Source organism: Octopus sinensis, linkage group LG18 (genome assembly GCF_006345805.1).
Source record: "Octopus sinensis linkage group LG18, ASM634580v1, whole genome shotgun sequence".
In the NCBI taxonomy this organism is placed as follows: Eukaryota; Metazoa; Mollusca; class Cephalopoda; order Octopoda; family Octopodidae; genus Octopus; species Octopus sinensis.
The window spans coordinates 30,582,154-30,608,989 of NC_043014.1; the positions used below are offsets into that span (position 1 = coordinate 30,582,154).

The following is a 26,836-nucleotide window of genomic DNA, read 5'->3' on the forward strand; positions in this document are numbered from 1 at the left end:
ATTGGAAAGCAATAGCATGAGAGAAGGCAAACAAAAAAAAACAACAAAACTCACACAATACGTCTGTGGTTATGGTCACATTTATGAGGGTATCTGTAAGAGGATGGAGTTATTAAACAGATAAGAAGTGGATTGAGCAAAAAACAACCAAAAATAATCAAAAACAACAAATCAAGAGATGGTTATTAAACACAGCAAACATGAAAATTAGAACAAAAATTAATATGTATGTATGTATGTATATAATCTAAACATTATTTGATCCATTTACGAAGGTATGTGAATGATTTAGAAATATTTTTATCGGCAGTGCAGCAACAGGTATTGAACTAGTTTAGAATAAATTTGGAGTGGCTACCAAAGTATGTATATAGATATATATGTATGTATATATTATAGACAAGTGTGTGTGTGTGTGTGTGTGTGTGCGTGCCTGTATGTATGTATGTATACACATGTGGTATTATAATGTTGTTAGTAAAATATCAAAGCAGAGAGTAAACAATAAACATGGCCTCAGAGCATGCACAATTAGATAACATTATTAACAAGAGCAGTAATGTGTGTGTGTGTGTGTGTATGGATGGTTATGTATGCATGTTAAAATTTATGCAAATAGCCACAGCGGTAGCAACTACAACAACAACAGTAACAACATGAGATTTGAATATCCAGAATCATTTACATGAAGATTTGATAGATTCAAATTAAAGCCTCATTAAAAACATCATTTCATTAAATTTATCATCGTAATCCATTTAAAAACAACATTATGATTATCATCAAAACAGACATCATCATTATCATCATCAAAATCACCAGCATTGTTTCCAAGCTCATATTTTTTATGCATATGGATTAGATGGAAACAATTGATCCTGAATTAATAGAGCCACAATCTATTGTGTTAATTCTTATGGTAACACATTTATTTACTAGATATTTAAATCTATAAACACTGCATAACAGAACAGAACCACAATGAACCAACAAAACAAAAATATATTTAAACAATAAACAATTCAACAATCAAAAAAGCAATTAGTATCTGAACATGTAAATGTAAGTTTTTTTCAAATTTTAATTTATTCAGAGAAAGATGGGGGAGGGCAGAACCCATAAGTTTCACAGACCCTCCCAAAGAAAGATGTGGGAGATGAGGGAAGCGTTCATAAACTTTGCAGGGTCTTTCAAATAAAGAAGTGGTGGGAGAGAGGTAATACTCATGAACTGAGCAGGTCCTCCCAGAGAAGGATGGAGCGGTGAAGTACTAAACATAACAGGTTGTTTCAAATTGATGTGGTCAATATGGTTTATTTTCAGCTCAAACTTCTCTAGGTTGATTTCTGTATGGGAAACAAGAACAGACATTTTTGGAAGAAAATTTGTGGAAAGAGTTTTTGTACAGGTTTTGTGAGCGTGAGATTCAATAGAGATGACAAGAGGAAATAAGTTTGGTGTATCAGTATCAGACAGATTTGCAGCTGGTCAGCTGCCATTGTTTCAAAATTTGCAATTACAATTACAAAGCCTCTTCTTGAGATCAAGAATGATTGGCCGGCACAGACTGAAAAATACTAATATTGCATAAACAACTCACTGAAAAATACTAATAAAATAGACCCTTGTTAAACCATACTCTGTTATTCTAGTTATTAGATAAACCATACAATGTCTGAATTAAAAGGGTGATTGTCAGTGTGGATTTTCATAGCCATCTTTGAGTACCAGAGTTATAGGAGGCCTTATTCTGAGTGTGCTTGCTGAATACTGTACACCACCAAAGATGGTAAATCCTTTCTCCTATAGACACAAGACTTGAAATTTTGGATGGACAGAGTAAGTTGATTACATTAACCCCAGCACTCGCCTGGTACTTATTTCATTGACCCTGAAAGTATGAATGACAAAGTCAACCTCAGTGGCATTTGAACACGGAACTAAGCATTTTGTCCAGCAAGCTAATGATTCAACCAGCTAACTGCCTTATAATCAAAGATCATAATGGGAACTAATTTTTCTGTTCCATGTTTTAAAATATTGCAGCAGTTGTTCTGGGATAGCACTGCACACCTCACAACTGAATGCATTCTGATTTATAATAGGTAAATGGCAAAGTAATTGCAAAGTGACAAAAATAAAACTGAAGATGAATAACATTTTACCAATTCACATCCTACTTTGCAGTCCTTTCATCCACTTCTCTAAGAAATAGATTTTCTTTGTAGCACTCTGCACTTCCCTCTAACTAGTGAGCCTCCTAACACAACTACTCTTTGAATTCATTTGTCCTTCCTCTTTGTGTGCTTCTATCTACACCATTGCTTCAAGGGAGAATAATAATCCAAAGAAGCATGTAGCCCTTTCTGTGAACTAGAAATAACTACAGGCTGATGTTTCAATGGTGAGCATCTATGAAAGGTATGATGTTAATAAGCAAGCAGTTTCAGAATAACAACAAACCCACTGTACATTCTTTGAAATGAATGCGGATGCAAATTCTAAAGCATTGTCTATTGGAGCAAGGAAGTATACAATAGTTACAGAAGATACAAATCTTAAGGAGGCAGTGAAGTAGTAGTTTATCCATCAGTGAAGCTGTAGTAACAACACCCATGATATAGAAACCTGAAGTACTGTTGCCAAGATAGCAAGATATACAGGCATATAGAAATAGGAAGTTACAGATAGTTGACTGAGGTAATTTAGAAAATGCCAAGGAATGAGGAAGAAAACTAACCATGATGAAGCAGGCAGCACACCATTCAGGAAGTGGTTACAGTAAGTGTGAATGGTTCCTAATTTCCCAAGTGTATTATGAGGTTGTATTGATAGCAATTATCTTGAAATACCCAAAATTTTAAGAATGAAGTCACTATATCTGGCAGTAAATTCATTACCCCTTTAATATTCAGATTATCTTATCAAATATAATGTTTATTTATTTACAGTATTTTGCATTAATCCTGCATTAGCTCACAGCTTTGAGATTTCAGTGATGAGACAAATAATATATTTTTGTAATGACATTCTAGTGTAGGCATGAGAGGTCAGTACCAGCCAGTTTGAACATAAATAAGACAAGTAGAATGTTTGAGCCAGATATGGCTGATTTAAAAGCTAAATAGTTAAGGGATATTTTTCATTGTATTGTGTGAAAGCAGACAGTGAGCACTTTTTGAGAGGTCAGCACAGCTGTGTGTTTTCAAACACATAATGTACCTACTACCAGTACATTGTTACCATTCCAAGAAATGTGATTCAAGATGCTTAACTTTAATGACTGGTTTTCTTTGCAGTTTTTTCCTGCAATGTGTAAATAACAAAACAAAGAAAAACATACTCAAAATTTTCTGTTGATGAAATGAAGGTGTTACTAATTTTGGACAACATGCTTAATAAAATAAATTGGCACTTGTTCTTGCCTTTGAAGGTAACTCCATAATCTAACCAATGGATGAAGTTATAATTGTAAGAGATTATACCAATGAAGATATTTCAATGAGGTTTGTGTGGTGATAGAAAAGGATGAGCTTAAGAAAGATACACAAGGACAAATAACTCTCAGTAACATCAAAACTACAGCCTCAAGTCTGCAATACTGAACTTAGCAGCTTCAAGGAAGGCAGTGAAGACAACTAGTATAGGTAATACTCTAAGAAAATGAGGACAAGCAATTACATATCTCGTGGTTGCTGTTGCTTTTTTTTTTGAGTGCTTTTCTTTTTTCCAATATGGATATGACAAATCCATTTGGTGAGTAAATAAGCTACTTTAGACAGTTTATAGTTGAAAATTCTTCAGAAAATATCAATGGAAGTATCATCAGTTCTGATCATTTATAAATACTGCAAAAGGTTGCAACAGAATGTTATACTTCTCTGACACAAAGATTGCATTTTCTGATGCTATTAATATAAGGGGCCACGTGTTCTATGATGGACTGATCAATTTTTTTGCAATTACTAAGATCGTCATTCTTTAAATTCCAGATACATTCAGGGAATGATGTAGAGAGGTGTCTTTCTGAGAGTCTGAATATATACAAATGTTGCAAGAATTTTTTAAAAAGTAATTTTCAGTAAGCCCTAAATAACATTTTGTTGCATTGTCAACTGCAAGAGATTTCAGCTCAATAAACTAATGCTTCAGAAAGACTTGTCACTGAGAATTACAATTAGATGCACACACATACATATAGATACTGGCATATATGCACACATATAACCTGTCACCTGCATTAACATATATAAAGATATATGCACAAACACTTGTATACACATGCATGCACACACATATATCACAGTTTATCAATTTAACATCTACTTTTTCATGCTAGCATGGGTCAGATGAAATTTGTTGGTGCAGATTTCTTACAGCTAGATGCTTTCCTGTTGCCAACACTCATCTGTTTCCAAGCAAAGTAATATTTCTCTATGGCTGGACATGTTTCTCCAGGAGACTGTGTGAGGTCAAGACAAAGGGATACAAATACACACATACACATTTGCACACCACAACAGAATGGAGATCCTAAAACCAAAGTGTCACATAAAAAGCATTGGTGGGGGTGCTGGTGCTATGTAAAAAAACACTATGTAAAAGCACTATATAAAAACCATTAGGAACAGCATCCAACCATAGAAACCAAGCCAAAACAGACTATGGAAACAGGTATGGCCCCTAGCCTTGCCAGTTCCTGTCAAGCCATCCAACCCATGCAAGCATGGAAAATGGACAAAATATGCTGATGATGATGATGATTGATGATATACACACACAACACATGACAAGCTTCTTTCAATTTCCATCTGCCAAATCAATTCATAAGGCTTTAGTTAGCCCAGGGCTATAGTAGAAGACACTAACCCAAGGTGCCATGCTGTGAGACTGAACCTGAAATTACATAACTGCGAAGTGAACTTCTTAACCATACAGCTATGCTTGTGCTTATCACCATCATCCACATCATCAGTTTAATGTTCACCTTTACATGTTTTCACTTTATTCAATTCTAATACGGCTTCAGCAGCCATTTCTAACAACCATTCATCCTGCATCAAATCAGTGCATCAGCTCATGTAATACCATGTAATAACTGCTCTCTTCTTCCTTTGGTTAGTCCAGGGCTATATCCAGAAGACAATTACCCAAAGTGCTATGCTGTGGGACTGAATCTGAAATAAAATTCAGCCTTTCCAGGTTTTCGACTATATACTAAATGAACAGCAAATGTAAACTAGGATCTTTTCGGTTTGAACGGCAGTTTTTTCTAGCGGTGTCATGACATTGTCACCCATAATTATGACCCTAGTATCGATCTATTACATTTCAATCAGTTTTAGGGTTAGGGGTGGGGGGAAGGTATCTTTTTTTGTTCAGAAATGTAAATAAACCCAATCTGTTTCTTAAACGAGGGACATATTCATACAGCACAGAATGTTTTTTTAACTCAATAGGCGTATATGATTGGTTGAAATTGCAGAAAAAGAACAACAAATATCTTACAAACTATAGAATTTTCTCAATATAGCCAAGAGAAAAAGATGTTTTATAAACACATTCTACCAGTATACGAAGTTTAAAATTTTTTAGTTACCTACAAATTATGTTAAAAACTGCCGTTCAAACCAAAAAGATCCGTGAACTATATTATATACACTTCACCAGTGGTTATTCAATGTTTCCCTTATTATCAAACATTTAATGCTGTCAACTCGCTGTCTCGTCATTTCAACTAGCACCAACTATAAATTCCTTTCTACATTAAATTTGTCTAACAAATTCACTTGATGCATGCATATATCTACATAATTAATATAGCAAATACATACAGCTGGATCATACACACAGTTTATACATAACAGATATGGCAGATACATTTATACACATACACTGTCTCATATATACAAACACAAACTTACACACACACACATATGTACACAAACACACTTTTTTCCACATTTCACAGCTGTGTCCTTTTTCCAATCTTATCAATGATTGGACAGATTGTTTACATGTCTGTTTAACACCTGGCTACCCTATTTTAATGCTGACAGCTGAACCATGACCTGTGAATAATAGAGAGAGGTGGGGGGTCATTTAGGTTAGCTGTATTGTTTAAGATAGAGGCAGTGAAGATCTCTCAGCATTCAGCTGCTGTGCTTCATAACCTTTCTCAAAACATAATTGACTGGTATTATATAAATGTAGCTATTGAAAAACCTAACAGATGCATTACACCAAATTTAATACTGTAAATCATACAATTCAATTGACAAATGATAGAACAAATGAATTTATAGAAATCCCCACTTCATAAGAACTCCATCTTTTTGTGACACCATGCCAAAGAAACGTTTATTAAAATTCAATTTTATTAGATTACTGAACAAAAATTAAATTTCCCCATAATTATATATATATATATATATATATACACACAAATGTTTATTTTTTATATTCAGTTATAATAAAAACAATTTTGCATTACTCTGATGGCTTACTCTATACTTTTGTAGAGTACAAATTTATTATTCTTATACAAGTAAGCCATAGACAGTGACTTCGAAGTTTCAGCTAGCTAAACTATTGCTGGACAGTCCAATGATGGCTTAGCTGTGCAAAACTTCAAAGTCACTGTCAACAATATTCTTGTATAAGAATAACAGATAAATAAATAAATGTGTGTGTGTGTATGGTTGTGTTGGACTTACAGAAGAAAAGTATTTAAAGCTTCTTTAAGAAATATAATACAACCATTTCAACTGGTTATGTTACAAATAACTTCATAACCCTGGCCTCTAGTACAAACAAGACACCATAATATTTAGCAGCACAATAGAAGCAGATGTAACGTTATGTGTATCATAGTCTTTGTGATGAAAAAAAAACTGAGTAGACAATAGAGGGAGAGAGAGAGAAAAGGGAGAACAGAGTGGAAAGGGGTAGAATTTAGTAATAATACTCTATATGATGAACAAGTTTTTTTTTTGTCTGTTTGTTTGCTCTCAAACTACATTTGAAAAATAATGTAAAATTACAAACTTCCTTTCATTTCATAGTCTAGAAAAGATATTAATAATGAAAGGCACTATCTTTTTATCACTTGTCTTTCACTTGTTTCATTCATTACTGTAGCCAAGCTGTAGTACTGCCTTGAAGGGTGTAGTCAAACTGGCCCTAGTACTTATTTTTGAAGCCTGCTACTTAGTTTATCAGTCTCTTTTTACTGAACCACTAAGTTACAAGGGAATGAAAACAATCCAACACCAGTTGTCAAGTGGTAGTGTGGGACAAACACAAACACACACACAAAGAACTGTCATATTAAGTATATTGTGGTGAATAAGGATCAGGACTTCTAAAGAAAATTTCCAGAGACAGATTTTCCAGGAGGCTTTATCATTCATCCGGTTAACACAATAGAATAGAGCTTTACAGAAGGCTTATATGAAAGAATTTACTTTAAAATTCCAAATTCTCAAAATGCCACAAACCCACTCACTTTGAATAACGAATTTACATTGCAGGCAGCCAGAAAAATTATGTTATTAACTGTTTGTTATCCAACCTCTGTACATACACCTATGCAAATATACTTCTGGTACATATCTTGTACAACTAACCTGTTTATGTGTGCATACACAAGTCGTTGTTGCCGTCATCATTACCATTGATGTCATCATTATATTCACCACTGAAGTAGTGGTTGTCATTATCATTGTAATCATCATCATCATCATCATCATCAATATTCCATGTTGGCATGAGTTGGACTGCTGGTATGGTATATGTGTAATTATTTTACAGTCAGAAGATCTCAAATTTGACTATATTTGGCCAAGTGTCTTCTATCATAACTTTCATCCAACCCATGGCCTGTGTGTGAAATTAGGTTGAGTAAAACAATGTAGTATTCAGTGATAACATCCTTCACTCCAGACTTTCCTTCATCCGCTCATTTCAGATGTGATCTCTCAAGGAGATTCCCAGTATTGACTTTACCATGGCTCTTTGCACCATTACCTAATACGTACCTAACATCAATACAACAATGACAACAGCTACATACTGAATTGTAATACTAGAATAAGGAAATGTGCTTCAAGAGGACACAATGAATTTTCCCTGCATATATATATATATATATATATAAAAACTGCCTTTGGTCATGAATGAACCACCAACATTATCCAAGGGAAAGGCAAAAGCCGATACATTTTGGCACCAGTGACATCGCAATTCATTTCAACAAGCAGAGTGAACTGGAGCAACATGAAATAAAGTGTCTTGCTCAAGAACATAACACATAGCCCAGTCTGGGAATTGAACTCACTATCTCATGATTGCAAGCCCAATGCTCTAACCACTGAGCCATGCGCCTTTTCTTTTCCTTGATATATATATATATATATATATATATATATATATATTTTAATATGCAAAAAGGGATATACTTCATGAACTCCTCTGCAAGTTCTCTAAATGTTATATTTTGAGTTTTCTTTGATTTTAGCCTTCAAAATATCTTCATCCAATTTTTAATGTCTTCTACTGCGACTGTCATCTTCCAAGCTAAACTCTCCAGCTTTAAATTTTGCAAATCACCTTCAAACAGTTGATTCAGCTACAGCATCATCACCATAAACTTTGCAAATGTTTTTGGAAGTCTTTGCAGCATTTTCTTCTTTTTTAAAAAAGAATAGTATTACAACGCAAATATGAAATTTTTGGTTATCCATTTCAAATGCCAATAAAGGATAATCAAAATGAAAGATAAATCTATTTTTAATCAGGAATGAAGAAGAGATGCACTACCACTTCAACTAAGCCAAAGTTTTAACTGTGTTACATTTCAGGAGTGAGTGTTCAATGAAGTGTTAAAAGATTTAGCTTAAAAACACTCAGATTTTCCAGACAACCTAATATATATATATATATATATATATATATATATATATATATATATATATATAACCCATGCCAGCAAGGACAATGGGCATTAAATGATGATATATGTATATAAACATATGTCATATATTTACATAAATTTGTCCCCTTCCTGCCTCTAGCCCTCACCAGTTCCCACACAATGTAATATTTTACCATGGCTGAACATGTTTCTACGAATGACTGGAAACAAGTACCACCTTCTGTATCATGTGATACTCATTTATAACCATCAGGCAATTGGTGGTGGCATCATTTGCTTCTTCATCATCACCAGCATGACCATTTTGACTGTATGTAATTATATATAAAGTAATGTATATATCACAGTATCATCATCATCATCGTCATCATCTTCAACATTAATTTTCCCATGTTTGCATGTGTAGGACAGAATTTGTTGAAGTGGATTTTCTGTGGTCAGATGCCCTTCTTGTCACCAACCCTCACTTGTTATCAAGACGTGTTCTCATAGAATAATAGTAACAAAGGACACTGCTTGCATGAAGGTGACATTCATTTACAGCTATCATGCAATTCAAAACAGGGAGACAACACACACCAAATCCATTTACAAGGCTTTTGCTGACTTGGAGCTATGTTAGAAGGCACTTGTCCAAGATGCCACACAGTGGGACTGAACCTCAAACTGTGTTGTTGGGAAGCAAACTTCTTATCACACAGCCATGCCTACATATATGTGAGTTTATTTATGTATATATGGTTATACTTGGGAATGGCCATTTGTTGCCATAGTGAATGTATTACTCTGTAGGGCAGGGTGTTGCATGTATAAGTACAGATGACTCGTTTTATTCACGTTAGGTCACAGATGAATATTCTTTGCCGTTAACAATTGTGCTTCAGCAGCTTGCAGTACAATCAGCTTTTTGCCTTATTTCTAATGAATGACAATGTATATGTTTAGAAAGGGTGAAAATACAGAGGCATAGCAGTGTGAATCATTAAATATTTAATAAATACATTTTAATTAAGCCATTAAAAAAATCGTTAGTGTCTGTTATCTGATCATATTAACCTTCATTGACATTCCTCGGACATACTTCAAATAACAGATTTATTTGTGTGTGTGTGTATAAATTATGTATGTCTGTGTTTATATATATATATATATATATATATATATAATATATATATATATATATATAAACATATGCACATATGCTTGTGTGTGTATATATACACATACAAATATACACATTTAGGTTTGCAAACAGGAGGAAATTTACTCAACGTAAGTAGCAGAGTTTATTTATTCATCCAAAGAACTTATTCATTCACTCCATGATGAGCATTCCTCCACTGTCACATGAATAAAATATACATACAAGAAAGAGAATTGGAGTGAATCATCCCAGTTGTATAAAGATGTGTCAATCACTTAAAATGCAGGGATGTTGTGGAAGAGGGAGACCCAGGAAGACATGGGACAAAGTATTGAGAGCCAATCTCAAAATGCTGAAACCTTACAAAGGAGATGACAGGATTGAGATATGTGGCACAAAGCTCTACTTGAGAAGACCTGTCCACCAAAATAGAGTTGAGATACTAAAACCAAGATGCCACATAAAAAGCACCCAGTACACTCTGTGGAGTGGTTGGTGTTAGGAAGAGCATCTAGCCATAGAAACCACGCCAAAACAGACTATGGAACCCGGTGTGGACCCTGCCCCTACCAGTTCCTGTCAAGTCATCCAACCCATGCCAACATAGAAAATAGATGGTGATGATGTTTTATATATATATACGTATATATATAATGTTAATTGATGTAAAAATTCCACTAGTTATTAAGACAATGAGCTGACACTACTATCATTACACAACACTAATAATTTCTTTATGCTGTTGATTGTTTCATATATATCAAAATAAGCAACAGGATATCAAGAGGTGATACAGTAAAACCATTTCAAGTGGCTCCATTTAATTGAACAATGCAATCATTAGTAGGATTAATATTAATAGTGATATTAATAATAATAATCATGTGAATATCAATAATACTAATAACAGTAATTCTCCTAATTACAATTGTAGAGTTAAATCCCACCGTCCGTTATTAGGCCGATGTCTAACCCAAAACATAATCTATAAGTGTACAATCACAACTGTAGCTGGTTACTTTATATATATATATAGGATGTTCAATAAATATCAAAAAACGTATTGATGACTATTTTTTATCTTTTAGGCTCAAACATAAGGTCGATTGTACGTCCTTATCTAGCAAGATTTGGGAACTGAAGGAAAGCGGAATCGAATTTAGCCTTAAATGGGATATTATAAGGAAAGCGCAACCTTATAGAGATAGTTGATACAGGTGCGAGCTATGCTCTATGGAAACTTATGAGATTACATTTTCACTCACCCTGTATGTATATATATATATATATATAATAAAAGCCATAAGTCTTGTGAAATACAGCAACTTAGGTTTATTTGGCTAAAACATTAATTTATTTCACCATTTTTCAAGCTGAGAGCAAGAACATTAGTCAGTTGCTTTTTTAAGCAGGGAACACTCATAAGGAAGAAGACAAATAGCAAATAGAAAAACAACTGTGTGTGTGTGTATAAAACTATGTATATATGTATTTATGTATGTGTGTGTATATTATAATTTATATGCATGTACATCATAATAAAATAACATTGTTAGTGTTCGCTGAAATGGTAAAATTACAGTTTAGGCATTGTTTTCTAATAACATGTTCTTAGTGTAATCATTAACTACTTAAATGAAACAGGTTTGGTTTTAATTCAAAGTTGGAATTTCAAACACTGCACACTTGTCAAAAACAGAAATAAAAGAAATAAATAATTTTTTTAAATGATTTTGCAGATAGCAATTATAATTCAAACAAAACTAAATTTCTATGAGTCTAAAAACCTGACCTGACATTTTTCTCCATACCTGAAACTTGATCTGTCAAAAATATAAAAAAGCAAAAACAAAAAAAAAAAATAAATACAAAATGCACAGAATCTGATCTGAAACTAAAACAAATTATTACAAATTTGTTTTAAATGAAGCCTGTACTAAGCAACAATTAAATAATGTTGCCTGATTATGAAATTAAAAAGATAATAGTTTTATATTTTTCCATATATTTCATGTTGCTTTGTTTTTTCATCTTTTATTCTTCCTTTAATTATACATCAGTGAAAAAGAAAACTAATTAATAAAATTTATAAAATATTTAAATTGTTTAAACTATATTTTGTTGTGATTTGGGTATTTTGGGGAATTTTTATTTTTCCTGGTTTTCTTTTTATGTTGAAGACCATCAGTATCTTCCCTTGAATTCTTGTTTTTAGTTTCTTTTTTTGTTGTTTCCATTATTGCTTTTTTATTCTTATCCGGGTCAAGTCCGATTGAATAAACCTATAATCAAACGCCTTTTGGTCTTGTCCTCCCTTATTTTGTTCTTATACAGAATTAATTAATTAATTAATTCTCACACAGTGTGTTTATGTTATGGAATGTATTGATCAATTGATTTCATTTTATAACACAATTTCAAAATAACAACACCATTAATTATAGGTTTCCAATGAACCAATCACTGGCTCACAACATTTCTGACAGCGATAGTAACAAGGGAGAGTCTATAAGCCAGTGCACAAGACTCTGTTCTTACAAAAGATTTCATTCAAAGAGTACTGGTTCTTCACTGAGTTTTCTATCCTACACTGACCTACCTTGTTTAAAGATATACATTTACATGCATATATCTTTATCATCATAAACATATATAGTTAATCCAAACACGAAAACACAACGTGAGGACGTGGAACAAGCATAGTGTTATTGGATGCTCAGGAAAGGAAGAAAGGAGAATTTAACGTTTCAAGCGGAGCTCTTCATCAGAAACATAGGAAGAGGAAAGATCCAAGGAAGGGAAGACGGAGGAAAAAAAAAATCGCCATACACACACATATTTCATATATTTCTAGACGGTCTTTCTTTTTGCCAAATAAACATACACACTAAAAACTCGTTCTTCACTTCACCATTGTTATTATCCTTATTTTAGTATCCTTTCTCTAAACTCTTTCATCACACATCCTGTGACCTCTTCAGCAACTCTCCATCCCACACGTCTCCTGTTTGTTTAGTTCACATATACATACATATATATATATATATATATATATACACACACACACATTTATATATACATACATATATATATACGTACATACACAGAAAGAAACAAGGAGAGAGAAAAATGTGTGTAATGGATACCAATCTATATATATATATATATATATATACAATAATAATAATAATATGAGGGAATATTATTCCAAACTTACAGGGAAAAATTCAATTTAGAAATACTAAATCAAATTTCACAAAATATAATATATATATATATATATATATAAATTAGAAAAAAAAAACCACCTCTTATCAATTAGCATTGTGTATATTACTTAACATCAAGGTTTTTAGCATAAATTGCTTAATGGGTATTAGACTTTATTTGGATGTTTATTAAATATATATATTAATTAATAATTTGATTTAATGTATATAGTTTAAAGTGTTGTATTTAGTTTTCACTTAATGTATATTTTTTATCTTATATATATATATATATATATATATATTAAATATTTTAATTAATTGTATCTTATTTTTTTAACAAGAATATATTTGTTAAAATATTTCGTATTTTATAAGATTATTTAAGTATATTTATTAATTTATCTGATTAATTAATTTATTATTGTTGTTATCTTTAACCTGAAGAGTGGCTATATTTATATTGAAGTGATTTTACTACTACTACTATTATTTTTACTATTATCATTTCTTAAATATAGCCACGAAACATGTGTCGTTATTCTACCAAATATATACGTCTTATTTATTATCTTGCACATTACTTAATCATAGTTATATGTTTTATCTTATATTTAATCTTTCTATAATATGTAATTTTCTAGATGGTATAATTTAATTAATTATTGAATTGATAAGAGGTGGGTTTTTTCTAATTTATAATTATATATATATATAATATATATATACATATATATACACACATATATACAACATATATATATATCATACACACATATATACAACATATATATATATATTACACACTATATACAACATATATATATATAATATATTATACACACACATATATACAAACATATATATAATATATATATATATATATACAACACATATATACAAACATATATATATATATATATATATATACACACATATATACAAACATATATATATATATATATACACACATATATACAAACATATATATATATATATATACACACATATATACAAACATATATATATATATATATATATATATATATATATATATATACCACATATATACAAACATAATATATATATATATTATATATACACACATATATACAAACATATATATATATATATATAATACCACATATATACAAACTATATATATATATATATATATACACACATATATACAAAATATATATATATATATATATATACACACATATATACAAACATATATATATATATATATACACACATATATACAAACATATATATATATATATAATACACCATATATACAAACCTATATAATATATATATATATATATACACACACATATACAAACATATATATATATATATATATATATACACACACACATATACAACATATATATATATATATATACACACATATTACAAACATATATATATATATTATATATATATACACACACATATATACAACATATATAATATATATATATATATATATACACACACATATATACAAACATATATATATATATATATATATATACACACACATATATACAAACATATATATATATATATATATAATATACACACACATATATACAAACATATATATATAATATATATTATAATATATATATACACCATATATACAAACATATATATATATATATATAGATATATATACACACATATATACAAACATATATATATATATATATATATAATATATAACACACATATATACAAACATATTATATATCGATATATATATACACACATATATACAAACATATATATATTATATATAATATACACACACACATATATACAAACATATATATATATATATATATATATATACACACACACATATATACAAACATATATATATATACACACACATATAAACATATATATATACACACATATAACATATATATATAATATATATATATATATAACACATATAAACATATATATATATATACACACAATATATACAACAATATATAGTATACACACATATATACAAACTATAAACATATATATATATATATACACACATATATACAAACATATATATATACACACATATATACAAACATATATATATACACACACATATATATATAACACCATATATATATATATACACACATATATACAAACATATATATATATACACACATATATACAAACATATATATATATACACACATATATACAAACATATATATAATATATATATATATATATATATATATACACACACTTATATACCAACATCTATATAATATATAGATAGATATATATATATATATATATATACACATATATACAAACATATATATATACACATATATATACATACATATATATATATACACATATATATACATACATACATATATATATACATACATATACATATACATACATGTGACCATGCCGATGCACCACTGTTTTGCTACACTGTTATTACTAAAAGCCTCCTCTAATATGTGGCATTTGGTGAAGATTGGAGTTTGATATAGCTACCCTCATTTGCACCTCTTGCTGTGAGGTAGCTTCATCTGGGACTCTCGACAGGAAGAGGTCCAGCTTTGATTTAAAAACCCCTACATCTACTTTGTGCAAGTTCCTCAGACTCTTTGGGAGAATATTAAAAAGTTGTCAGCCCTTGAAACCCAGGCTGTTGCAGTAACTGGTCCTGAAGCGTGATGGCTTTGCTGGGATCTTTGGCACTATGTAGTGTCATCCTGTTCTGGCATTGGTGTAGCTTTCAATGCCAAAATTTGGCACAATTCCTTCCAGGATCTCCCAGATATATATTACTGCATACCTCTCCCATCTTCTCTCCAGGGTGTAGAGTCTTAGCTGTTTCAACCTTTCCCAGTAGCTGAGCTGTTGCAATGAGACGATCTTCTTTGTGAATCTTCTCTGTGCACTATTTTTAGGGGTTAAGCTTTCTCTCTTATCTCCCCTTGGCCAATCTAGATATGTCTGTGGTTCAGTAATGCAGTTTATAATAATAATAATAATAATGAAATTATTGTATACAGTGATCAGGTGCACCGTATCTGAATGAAGCTTCTCAGGAGTATACCTGACTGAAAGTTGAATGCTACAGTCACCACATTTGTTGATGGGTATGTGCACAAATATGTGTCTGTGTGCATGTGTGCAAATGTGTGCGCGCAAATATATGAATGTGCAAATGTGTGTGTGTGTACATGCACATGTATATGTGGGTACACATGCGTGCTCTTTAGTCTATCTGCACTAATCTGGTGTTTTGTATTCAGATGGAAGTGCTATGAATTTATGAAGGAATGTACTCATGGAATGCAATAGCCTAAAGGAAGCTTTGATAAATACATACCTCTTAAAGTGACACACATTTGAGATGCATGGAAAGGTGCTGTTTTTTAGACTAGGTTAACTCGCATGAATATGACAAGGGCAGATGTTACAAAAATTGTACTAACAGAGTTGATGACTTGCACACATGCACGCATACATACACATCCACAGACAAACATATACACATATATAAAGAACCATATTTATGGGATGCTACATCTTGGACTATATCCAAAAGAAGGCCTTCAACAGACTCAGTAGCCAACAGTCTTCAACTTCAAGCTAAATACAAGCGATGCCTTTTCTTCTCTCTTTCCCTCAGAAGGGCTGCTGATCTTCTGAACTAGCTATCTCTGCACACTCTCACTCTATCAAAACTCAACCATCTTTTCTCATGTCACCCCACCCCAACCCACTTAGTGTTCTGGATCCAGTATTACCAACTTTCCTTCTGACAACTGCAATTTCAGGAGAGAATTCTTCTTGGGGTCACTAACAGGCTCTCGACATCCTTTTATCGTTTACTTGTTTTAGTCATAGGAGTGCAGCCATGATGGAGGAGGGGACCACCTTGAAGTATTTAGTCAAATAAAGCCTAGTACTCATTCTATCAGTCTCTTATGCCAAACTGCTAAGTTACAGGAATGCAAACAACCCAACACTGGTTATCAAACAGTGGGTCGGGGAACAAACACAGTCACAAACATATATATATATAAAGTTAATCCAAACAAGAAAACAAAAACAACGCAAGGACGTGGAATATACATACACACACATACATATATACACATACATACATATATCAGGCCAGCATGGCAAAAATGATCGTTAAATGAGGATATATATATAAACAATGAGCATCTTGGCTCTTCTTTAAGTTATCATCTATCAAATCCACTCAAGGCTTTGGTTGCCATGAGGCTATAGCAGATGCTTGCCTAAGGTGTAAGGTATTCTTAACTCACCGGTCTCTTCTCGATTTGTCACCAATATTGTACCCCCAACTCCACCAACCCTTCCTCTTTTTCACACAAAACACTACACCCAATTCTCTCCTATCAAAAATTCCAGCCCTAGACAATTTTTTTCTGCAGCCATTTTTCACAGAAGTAGAATCATGTTGAAAGATTAACTCTTTCGTTACTATATTTATTTTGAGATGTTCTGTGTTTCTTTCAATTACATTAAATATAACAAAGAATTTAGTAAAATTACTTAGTTATCATTAAGCTAGTGTTAAGAACATTGAATCGTGACTAAGGTTTGGTGGAAAATTTTAACTCAAAACTTATGAAAACAAGACATTTGTACTCAGAGCCAGAGCCGGTTTCAACCGGGTTGGTAACGAAAGGGATAAGAATTAACAGAGACATCAGTGAAGTGATTATTACAAAAACTGAGGAATTTCTAAGTTTGTACTTTATAGTTCAGTGCTTTGCACCAGTTCAGCCATCCGTACATGCATCCATGCATCTAGCCAGTCAGCCAGCTACAATACAAACGTTTGTTGTAGAGCAATTTAGTGCTCCAGCATAGCTTTAGCTGTGTTGGTTATAACCAGGCTATAAAACTAAAAAAAGAACTAGGAAAGTAAGTGGTTAAAACAAACACAAAAGGAAAAGGAAAACATAAAAACCAGTTGCATTACTATATTCCTTAATAATGTGTTTGAAAGAGTCATACATTTATCTTCTCCAGCTATAAGTAAATATAATATATATATATATATATTTATTTATTTATGAATTCATATATGCGTGTGTATGTATTTATGAATTCATATATATATGAATTGAATTCAAGTTTTGAATGGCATACATAAGTTAAACCAACCTGAATTACGATCAGAGAAATTCTAGAAAGCTAAGAAAGAAAAATAACATTCTAAATATCAAAGAGTTCTATTTGAAATTTTTTATATTGGTTATAATTGAATTACATTGTTCTGTAGGATTTTGTTATATTTCTGGAAAATATGCAACGGAAGCACAGCTTACTGAATCATAAACATTGCATATAAGAAGAATTTGTGCACAGCATTCAATTTAAGAAAAGAAAAAGAAAGAACAGGAAGATTTCAAGATATGCTTACAAAAGCCATGCAGTAAGAAGCTTACCATTAGCATGCAAACAATGAACAGAAATAGAGTAAAAGTTGACTGCATCTGTGTGACAAAATGTATATTTAATTTTGTTTAAAAACAAATAATAATAATAATAATAATAATAATAATAATAATAATAATAATAGTAATAATGATGATGATGATGATGATGATGACGATGATGATTTCTTTTATTTGCCACCAGGGTGATGGCTGAGGGGAAAAATACAAAAACAGACATAAAGTGTGGGTGTTTACATATAAGGAAATATTAACCCCTTAATGGATCAATTATTTTGACATGGTGTTTCATTTCAGAGCATATTTTTTAATTTCGTTTTTTAATTATATACACTGTGTTTATTACAAAAAAAAAAGTTTTTTATCTTGTTTCCTTTATGTTTTTAGATAGAAATTAAAATGTACTTTTACTCATTTGGATTTAAACGAGTTAACTCAGACATTGAAAAAATATATAAACTTAACTATCTTTGATTTTTTATAAGATGTATTGCTTTTAAATTAAAGGAAAAGATAGTTTATTTAGAATGATAATTTTTAAAACAAGGAGTTACAAAGTTATCTTGCAGACATCACATGTGTATCTGCTTTCTCTTCGAATCTTCTTTCCTTTAGCGTCTCTCTTTTGCACACTGTCTTGTAGGGTTCTTTTTCTTATCACTTAGTGGTATTTCCATGGGAAAGTGACCAGCTGGAGTAAATCTTGTTGGATGTGGGACCGATGATGGTCTTCTTAGTTTCATGGGAGGCAATACGAGCCTATATTTATCAATAATCTTGGTGATTATTTGCATTCTAAATTTCAGCGGTTTCATAGCAGAAGCTGAAGTTTCCAAAGATGCTTTATACAAAACATAAGCATTCCAGATAGCCAAATCCATTAAATGAAAGAATACCTATTTTTTTTAAACAAAGCAAAAATGAAAAGACACAAAACAAATAAACTCGTTTGAGTGCTAAAATTAAAAGTTAATTTTGACTGAGTATACTCGTCATCTGGTTCTAAAAAGATACATTTGCAATGCACGAGTAAACTTGGGATAATCCATTAAGGGGTTAAAAGAAACTTATGAAGTACACACATTCTGAGTTCAAATTGCAACTAGTTCAACTTTGCCTTTCATCCTTTGAGGGTTGATGAGTATCAGTCAAGTACTGGTGTCAATGTAATATCCTAGCCACCTCCCACAAAATTTCAAGTCTTCTGCTTATAGTAGAAAGGATTATTATTATTATCATCATCATTATCATTATTATTATTATTATTATTATTATTAAAATGGTGAGCTGGCAGAATTGTTAGCGCACTGGGCAAAATGCTTAGTGCCATTTCATCCTTCCTTATGTTCTGAGTTCAAATTCCACCAAGATTGACTTTACCTGTTATCCTTTCAGGGTGGATAAAATAAATACCAATTGAACACTGGGGTCAATGTAATGGACTAGCCCCCTTCCCAAAAATTTCAGGCCTTGTGCCTATAGTAGAAAGAATTATTATTATTATTATGATGATGATGATGATGATGATGAAAGCAATGGATTGGCAGAATCATTAGAACACCAAATAAAAGTAGCCCTATCATAGTAGTGATACCATATGCAAGGCCAGCTAAACAGCCTATAGACCCCTCAGGCCAAGCAACGCACTGGTCCCCAACATACCCAAGCACAGCATACATAGGTTAGCATTAGGCCCCTACACTCATGGAGCACCAGGACAGCTACCCAGTGTGCCCATGCCCCAAAACAACAGTGATAATAGGAAGAGATATAGCTCAATAGTATTTGTTAAAATCATTCTTATTAACACCGACACACACACACACACACACACACACACACATACATACACTTTTTGGTTCCTCCTGGCCTAACTTGTCTTGTTATTTAGTCCCAAATCAGTCTTCACCAAACAAACTTGTTACTAAAGGCATTCCATATATGACCACCACCTTTTTTGTATATCCAGGACTACACTGTTCAATATGTCCTTCCATTTAAGATAACAGAGTGTGATTTAAGGGAGATTGACTGCTATTTCTTATCAGATCAAACGATCCTGTACAGCCCCCTTCACTAACCTGCCCTACTTCTCTTTGTATTAGGTACTATATTTCCGGTATCTTCCCCTTGGGAGAGAAAAGTAGAATAATGTAGTTTGATTTGTTTTTCAGACTTAATTAAAAATTAGCAGAATTATGCATAATAAAAGCTAAATTACATTTATGTCTTTGTTTTGCAAGATTCCTCAGGTGAAATCATATGTTGAAATAGATATGGTTATATTTGGATTTGGGGATGGCTATATTTTGCCAACTAAACACATGCGCCATATATTTGGTCTTCACTTCAGCTTTATTGTTATTCTTATTTTAGTATGCTTTGTCTGGAAATCTTTTGTCACACATTCTGTGACCTCTTCACCAACTCTCCATCTCATCATGGTGTTTGGAATGATCACTAGTGATGACGACGTTATGCCTCCATTCATCTTCCCACATGGCCTCAGACTCAACACAGAGGCCTACATCAAGTGCCTGGAGGAGGTAGTGCTGCCCTGGATCAAGAGGGTGGCTGCTGGAAGACCCTAAGCCTGGCAACAGGACTCTACACCAAGTCACACAGGCAGGAGAACCCAGTCATGGCTGTCAGACAATTTCTGCCCCCACATCAACCCTAACATCTGATCATCTAACTCCCCAAACTGCAACCCACTTGATTATTATGTGTGGGGCACAGTTGAGCAAGAGACCAACAAAACTCCAAAGATGAACTGAAGGTAAGTATTGTGGCAGCATTCACCAAATTAAACAAGGAGACCATCCAGAAGAGTTGCAAGACATTCTGGAGGCTGTGGTTAAAGCCAGTGGCAATTTTATTGAATAAATCTACTCTTTAGTATTTCAAGATATTTTAATGTAATTTTTGTAGATATATCTGTTAAAATGAGATGTCAGTGTTATTTTCATTTTTGCATAATTTAGATGACAGTTTATTCACCGCACCCTGTGTGTATGACTCCAAACTCCACTACAATATATTGTATAATATATATATATACACACACATGTGTGTGCATTTGTGTGTGTATACATATATATGCACACACACACAGACACATATATTATACAATATATTGTAGTGGAGTTAGGAGTCATGCTCTTGCCAGAAAAGTACTAATAATTCTTGAAATGAATGATTGTGTGGATGGAGGTGGTAGTGTGTGTGTGTTTGTGTTTTCTCCCTTTCTATTTTTGTTTGCTTCACTCACTTGTTCTAAAATAAACAACAAACAATCTCTGGAGAACTAGGATAGTTTTGATGGCCAATGGAGTTTGAGATTCTTTCTACGGTTACTTTGATCTCAGAAGAACAACTCGTGATAGAGGGATGGAGATGAAACTAAACAAGGTAAAACAAAACAAAAGAAGAACACAAAAAAAAAGTAGAAACAACTAGACTAACCAGCTAAACAGTTGTAACAATTGGCAAAACATCACATGAAAAGCAGAAGAATCAGTTATGGCGTTTAAGTCTATTGGATAGCTTCCAAATTCTTGTTAGCAGAGACAGAGTTAGTAAAAATGTTTACAGCTTAGGAATATATGACTCAGGTAAAGCACCAAACTAACCTCAATCTTTATTTCCTATTTATATTTTCTGCTAATTTAAGATTGTCAACCAATCAACCGTAGCCTTGTTAAATACATAATACTTCGGAAATGAGAAAACAATCAAAAATGATGGGAGGGAAGTATAATTGCATGCTATTCTAAAGAACATCTCTTTATTATAATTCAGGAGAAATAAGTTAAATATTCTCTTTTTCAGTTTTTTTTTTACCTTTTACTTGTTTCAGTCATTAAACTGTGGCCATGCTGGGGCACCGCCTTGAAGAATTTTTAGTTGAGTGAATCATTACATCAGCATTGCCTTGGTGAATTCTTAGTTGAATGAATTGACCCCCGTATATATTTATTTTTTTTTTTAGAGCCTGGTACTTATTCTATCTGGCTCTTTTGCCGAACCGCTAAGTGACGGGGGCGTAAACACACCAGCATCAGTTGTCAAGCAATGCTAGGGGGACAAACACAGACACACAAACATACACACACACACACACACACACACACACACAACACACACACACACACACACACACAACACACACACACACATATATATATAAACGATGATGATGATGATATACACATATGTACGACAGGCTTCTTTCAGTTTCCGTCAACCAAATCCACTCACAAGGAATTGGTCGACCCGGGGCTATAGCAGAAGACACTTGCCCAAGATGCCACGCAGTGGGACTGAACCTGGAACCATGTGGTTGGTTAGCAAGCTACTTACCACACAGCCACTCCTGCGCCTATATATATACACATACGACAAGCTTCTTTCAGTTTCCATCTACCAAATCCACTCACAATGGGATTAGAACCTGGCATTTCTTAATCACACAGTTTTAAATGATGCCAGTGTCAAGAGGGGTTATTTGAAGTGTGTCATAAAACTCATGGGAGAGCAGAATAGTAAATTATGAACCTTTACACCTTTCCTAATAATATTGGGGATATAAATGAAGCAATTCAAAATAAGAATCTACATCCATTCTCAGACATGATTCATGAAGAACTTACTATCGTATCACGGCAGCCACTATTTTAATACAGTAATCCCTCACCATATCGCGGTTCACTTATCGCAGTTTATTATTTAAGCTTACGTTGATTCCTCTATGGTGCTGTTTTACGTTTATAATAAAATAAATATATACAAATTATAAAAATAATTTTTAAAAATATACAGTGCAGTACTGTTTCTACTTCGTTGGATTTTCCCTTATTGCAGGGGTGGGGGGTGGAATGTAACACCCACGATGATCGAGGGATTATTGTAATAACTTATCCTACTCCTGGCCATATGTGTGTGTATGTGCATATGTGAGAGAGAGGCAGGAGAGAAAGAGAGAGACAGACAGACAGCACTAAGCACAGTCTAACATACTTGAGGTAGTGTGCTGAAAATAATTACTTGAAATTACAGCTTACACATACACACACAGATGGATAGAAATATATTGCACTTGTAAGCAAGAATATACTTAATGTATAAAGGGCTTTTTAGAACTCAAACTACAGGACGAAAGTGCTGCCTATTTCTGAGAATTGAAACTTGAAGATATCTTACACTTAAATCTATTTAGAACAGCAAAACACAAACTTGACCATCAAAATGTATTAAGATTATATATATATATATATTATATATATATATATATATATATATATATATACATGTATATATACATATATATATACATATATATATATATACACACACATATATATATACATATACATATAAATATATACACACATATATATATATACACACATATATATACATATACATATATGACATATATATACATATACATATACATATAAATGACATATATATACATATACATATACATATACATATATATATACATATACATATATATATATATATATATATACATATACAAATATATATATACACACACACACACACAAACATATATATATACTTAACCATTTAGCATTCAGTTTTCTGTTAAATGTTATGCTTATTTATTCATATTCTTTTGAATTAATCATGCATGATCTCATAATTTTGAGATTGTGACGAGGTGATTGTTATTTTTAGAATGACATAATAGGATAGGCATGAAACACCAGATCTAGCTGGTTTAACCATTTTGATACCAATCTGCCTGAAACCGCCTCTGGCTCTGTAGTACAAATGTCTCGTTTTCAAAAGCTCTGAATTAAAATCTTCCACCAAACCTTAGTCACAATTTATGTTCCTAACACTAGTTTAATAATAACTAAGTTATTTTACTAAATTCTTCATTATATTTAAAACCAATTGAAAGAAACACAAAGCATCTCAACAGAAATATGGTAACAAAAGGGTTAAACATGAAACAGAATATTTGGACCAAATAAAGTCCAGTTTAAGTGTTAAAGGGTTAATGCTTATAAACTTGATATGTTTCTAGCATGATACACTTCTGGGAGACTAATAAACCCCTTCATCAGAGGCATCTGATTGAATGTCATCATCATCATCAATATTTAATGTCCATTTTCCATATGCTAGCATGGGTTAGATGGTTTGACAGGAACTGGCAAAGCCAAGGAGCAAACCAGGCTCCATAGTCTGTTTTGGCTTTTCTAACACCAACCACTTTCCAGAGTGCACTGGGTGCTTTTTATGCGACATCATCACCAGTGTTTTTTTATGTGGCACCCACACCAATGCTTTTTACATGGCACTTTGGTTTTAGGATCTCAATTCTGTTGTGGTGGGTGGGTCTTCTTGAGTAAAAGAATTTCAAGTTAAGATTAGACAATAAAATGAAATGCAATGTCTGTTTCAGTTATAACTAGAGCAAGATGCAAAATTTGTGCTTTAATTTATTAATTAATGATTTTTAACTTAACTATAAGGCAACACATTTTGGAGGATAAGTATAGTTGATTAAATATATACCAATAACTGACTGGTACTTATTTCATCAACCACAGGATGGTAAAGTCAACTCCAAAGATGTTTGAACTGAGAATGCAAAAGTGATAACTATATGTAAAATTGCATGATATTTTGAAAAGAATTCTATGAATTCTACCCTAGTTATTTTGTTATTGTTAAATGACAAAACAAATTTTAAAAAACAAAACAAAGAATTTAGAATAATGACAGAACATAGAGATAAGTGGGAAGTAAGACAAATTTTAATCGAAATACCATGCAGCTGTTAATATATTCATGCGATAAGAAATGAGTAAGACATTGTAACTATAGGGGAGACATTAGCTGACCAATCAAGCTGTTATGATAGCAGCCAAATGTCCTTTAAATCACACAGTCTTACAGTCTTAAGAATGAAAGGACAAGTTAGATAATGTAGGCCTAGTTATACCATGTCTGAGAATAAGAGATAGGATGGTCAAGGGTGGAATACTTTTGTTCATAAATCTGCTCAATCAGGACTGATCTGGGACAAAACAATTACAAAAAAAAAAAACTAACATTTGCAAAAAAATATTTAATCCAGATGAAAAAAAAGTATTAATCCAGAATCTATAGAAATGGATTCTCAAACCCAGACTTCTGAAATATAACAGAACCTTTCCCTAGAGGATACACTTGTCTATTACAGCCAACTTTCTGAGACCATCCTGATATCAACTTAACAGTCTTTAACCTTTTTAATATTTATATCAACCATATCTAGCTCAAATATTCTACCTGTTTTATGTTCAAACTAACCAGATCTGGCCTCTCCCACCTACCATACCATGTCATTATAAAAATAAATAATCGTATCATCGAAATCTTGAAGCTACAAGATAATGCATGATTTATTCAAAACAATGTGAATAAATAAGCTTTACATTTGACAGAGTAATCTGAATGCTAAAGGGTTAACCCTTCAGTGTTTATACAAGCCATATCCAGTCCAAATATTTTGTTTTATGTTCAAATTGGCCAGATCTGGCCTTTCACACCTGTCCTACAATGTCATTCCAAAAACAAACACTCCTATCATCAAAATCTCAAGGTTACGAGATGATGCATGATTAATTCAAAACAATGTGAATAAATAAATATCACATTTGACAGAAAAATCTGAATGCTAAAAAGTTGAATTACTACTTGCAACACTACACTTTGCTATAAATAGCACCACGTAAGGTAATCCATACCAGAGGATCTCAACCTGCCTTTGTCGAGTATCTGACACCATTTCTCTAATGTTGAAAGTAATCATTCAATATTGTCTACTTGGGGATCACTTAAGACTCAGTGGTGTATGAATGTGCCAGAAGATGGAATATCAAAGTGATATATTTATGAAATAGTCTCTCTAGCAAAACTATTTCACTTCCAATAGTTTGATCCACCAAGCTGCAAACATACTGTGAAGAAGAGTGACAGAGTGACAACTTATAACTGGTATCTCATCAATTTGCTGCTTTCAGGTAGT

General features: G+C 32.2%; 1 protein-coding gene across 11 annotated transcripts in view; it reads right to left on the reverse strand.

Annotated features, from left to right (window-relative positions):
- Nucleotides 1–26,836, reverse strand: part of LOC115221283 (AMP deaminase 2) — a 213,464-nt gene that overhangs the window by 147,893 nt on the left and 38,735 nt on the right. For 8 of the 11 annotated variants that reach the window (XM_036510834.1, XM_036510840.1, XM_036510838.1 and 5 more), the window contains exons 3-4: nt 11,891–11,902; nt 55–93 (exon numbers count right to left, since the gene is read on the reverse strand). The exons of 1 other annotated variant lie outside the window; for it this stretch is intronic. In XM_036510834.1, coding sequence (XP_036366727.1) covers nt 55–93; nt 11,891–11,902 — 51 coding nt within the window. The remainder of the gene's footprint in view (nt 1–54; nt 94–11,890; nt 11,903–26,836) is intronic. 2 more of the 11 variants (XM_036510836.1, XM_036510837.1) reach the window with 2 other exon arrangements.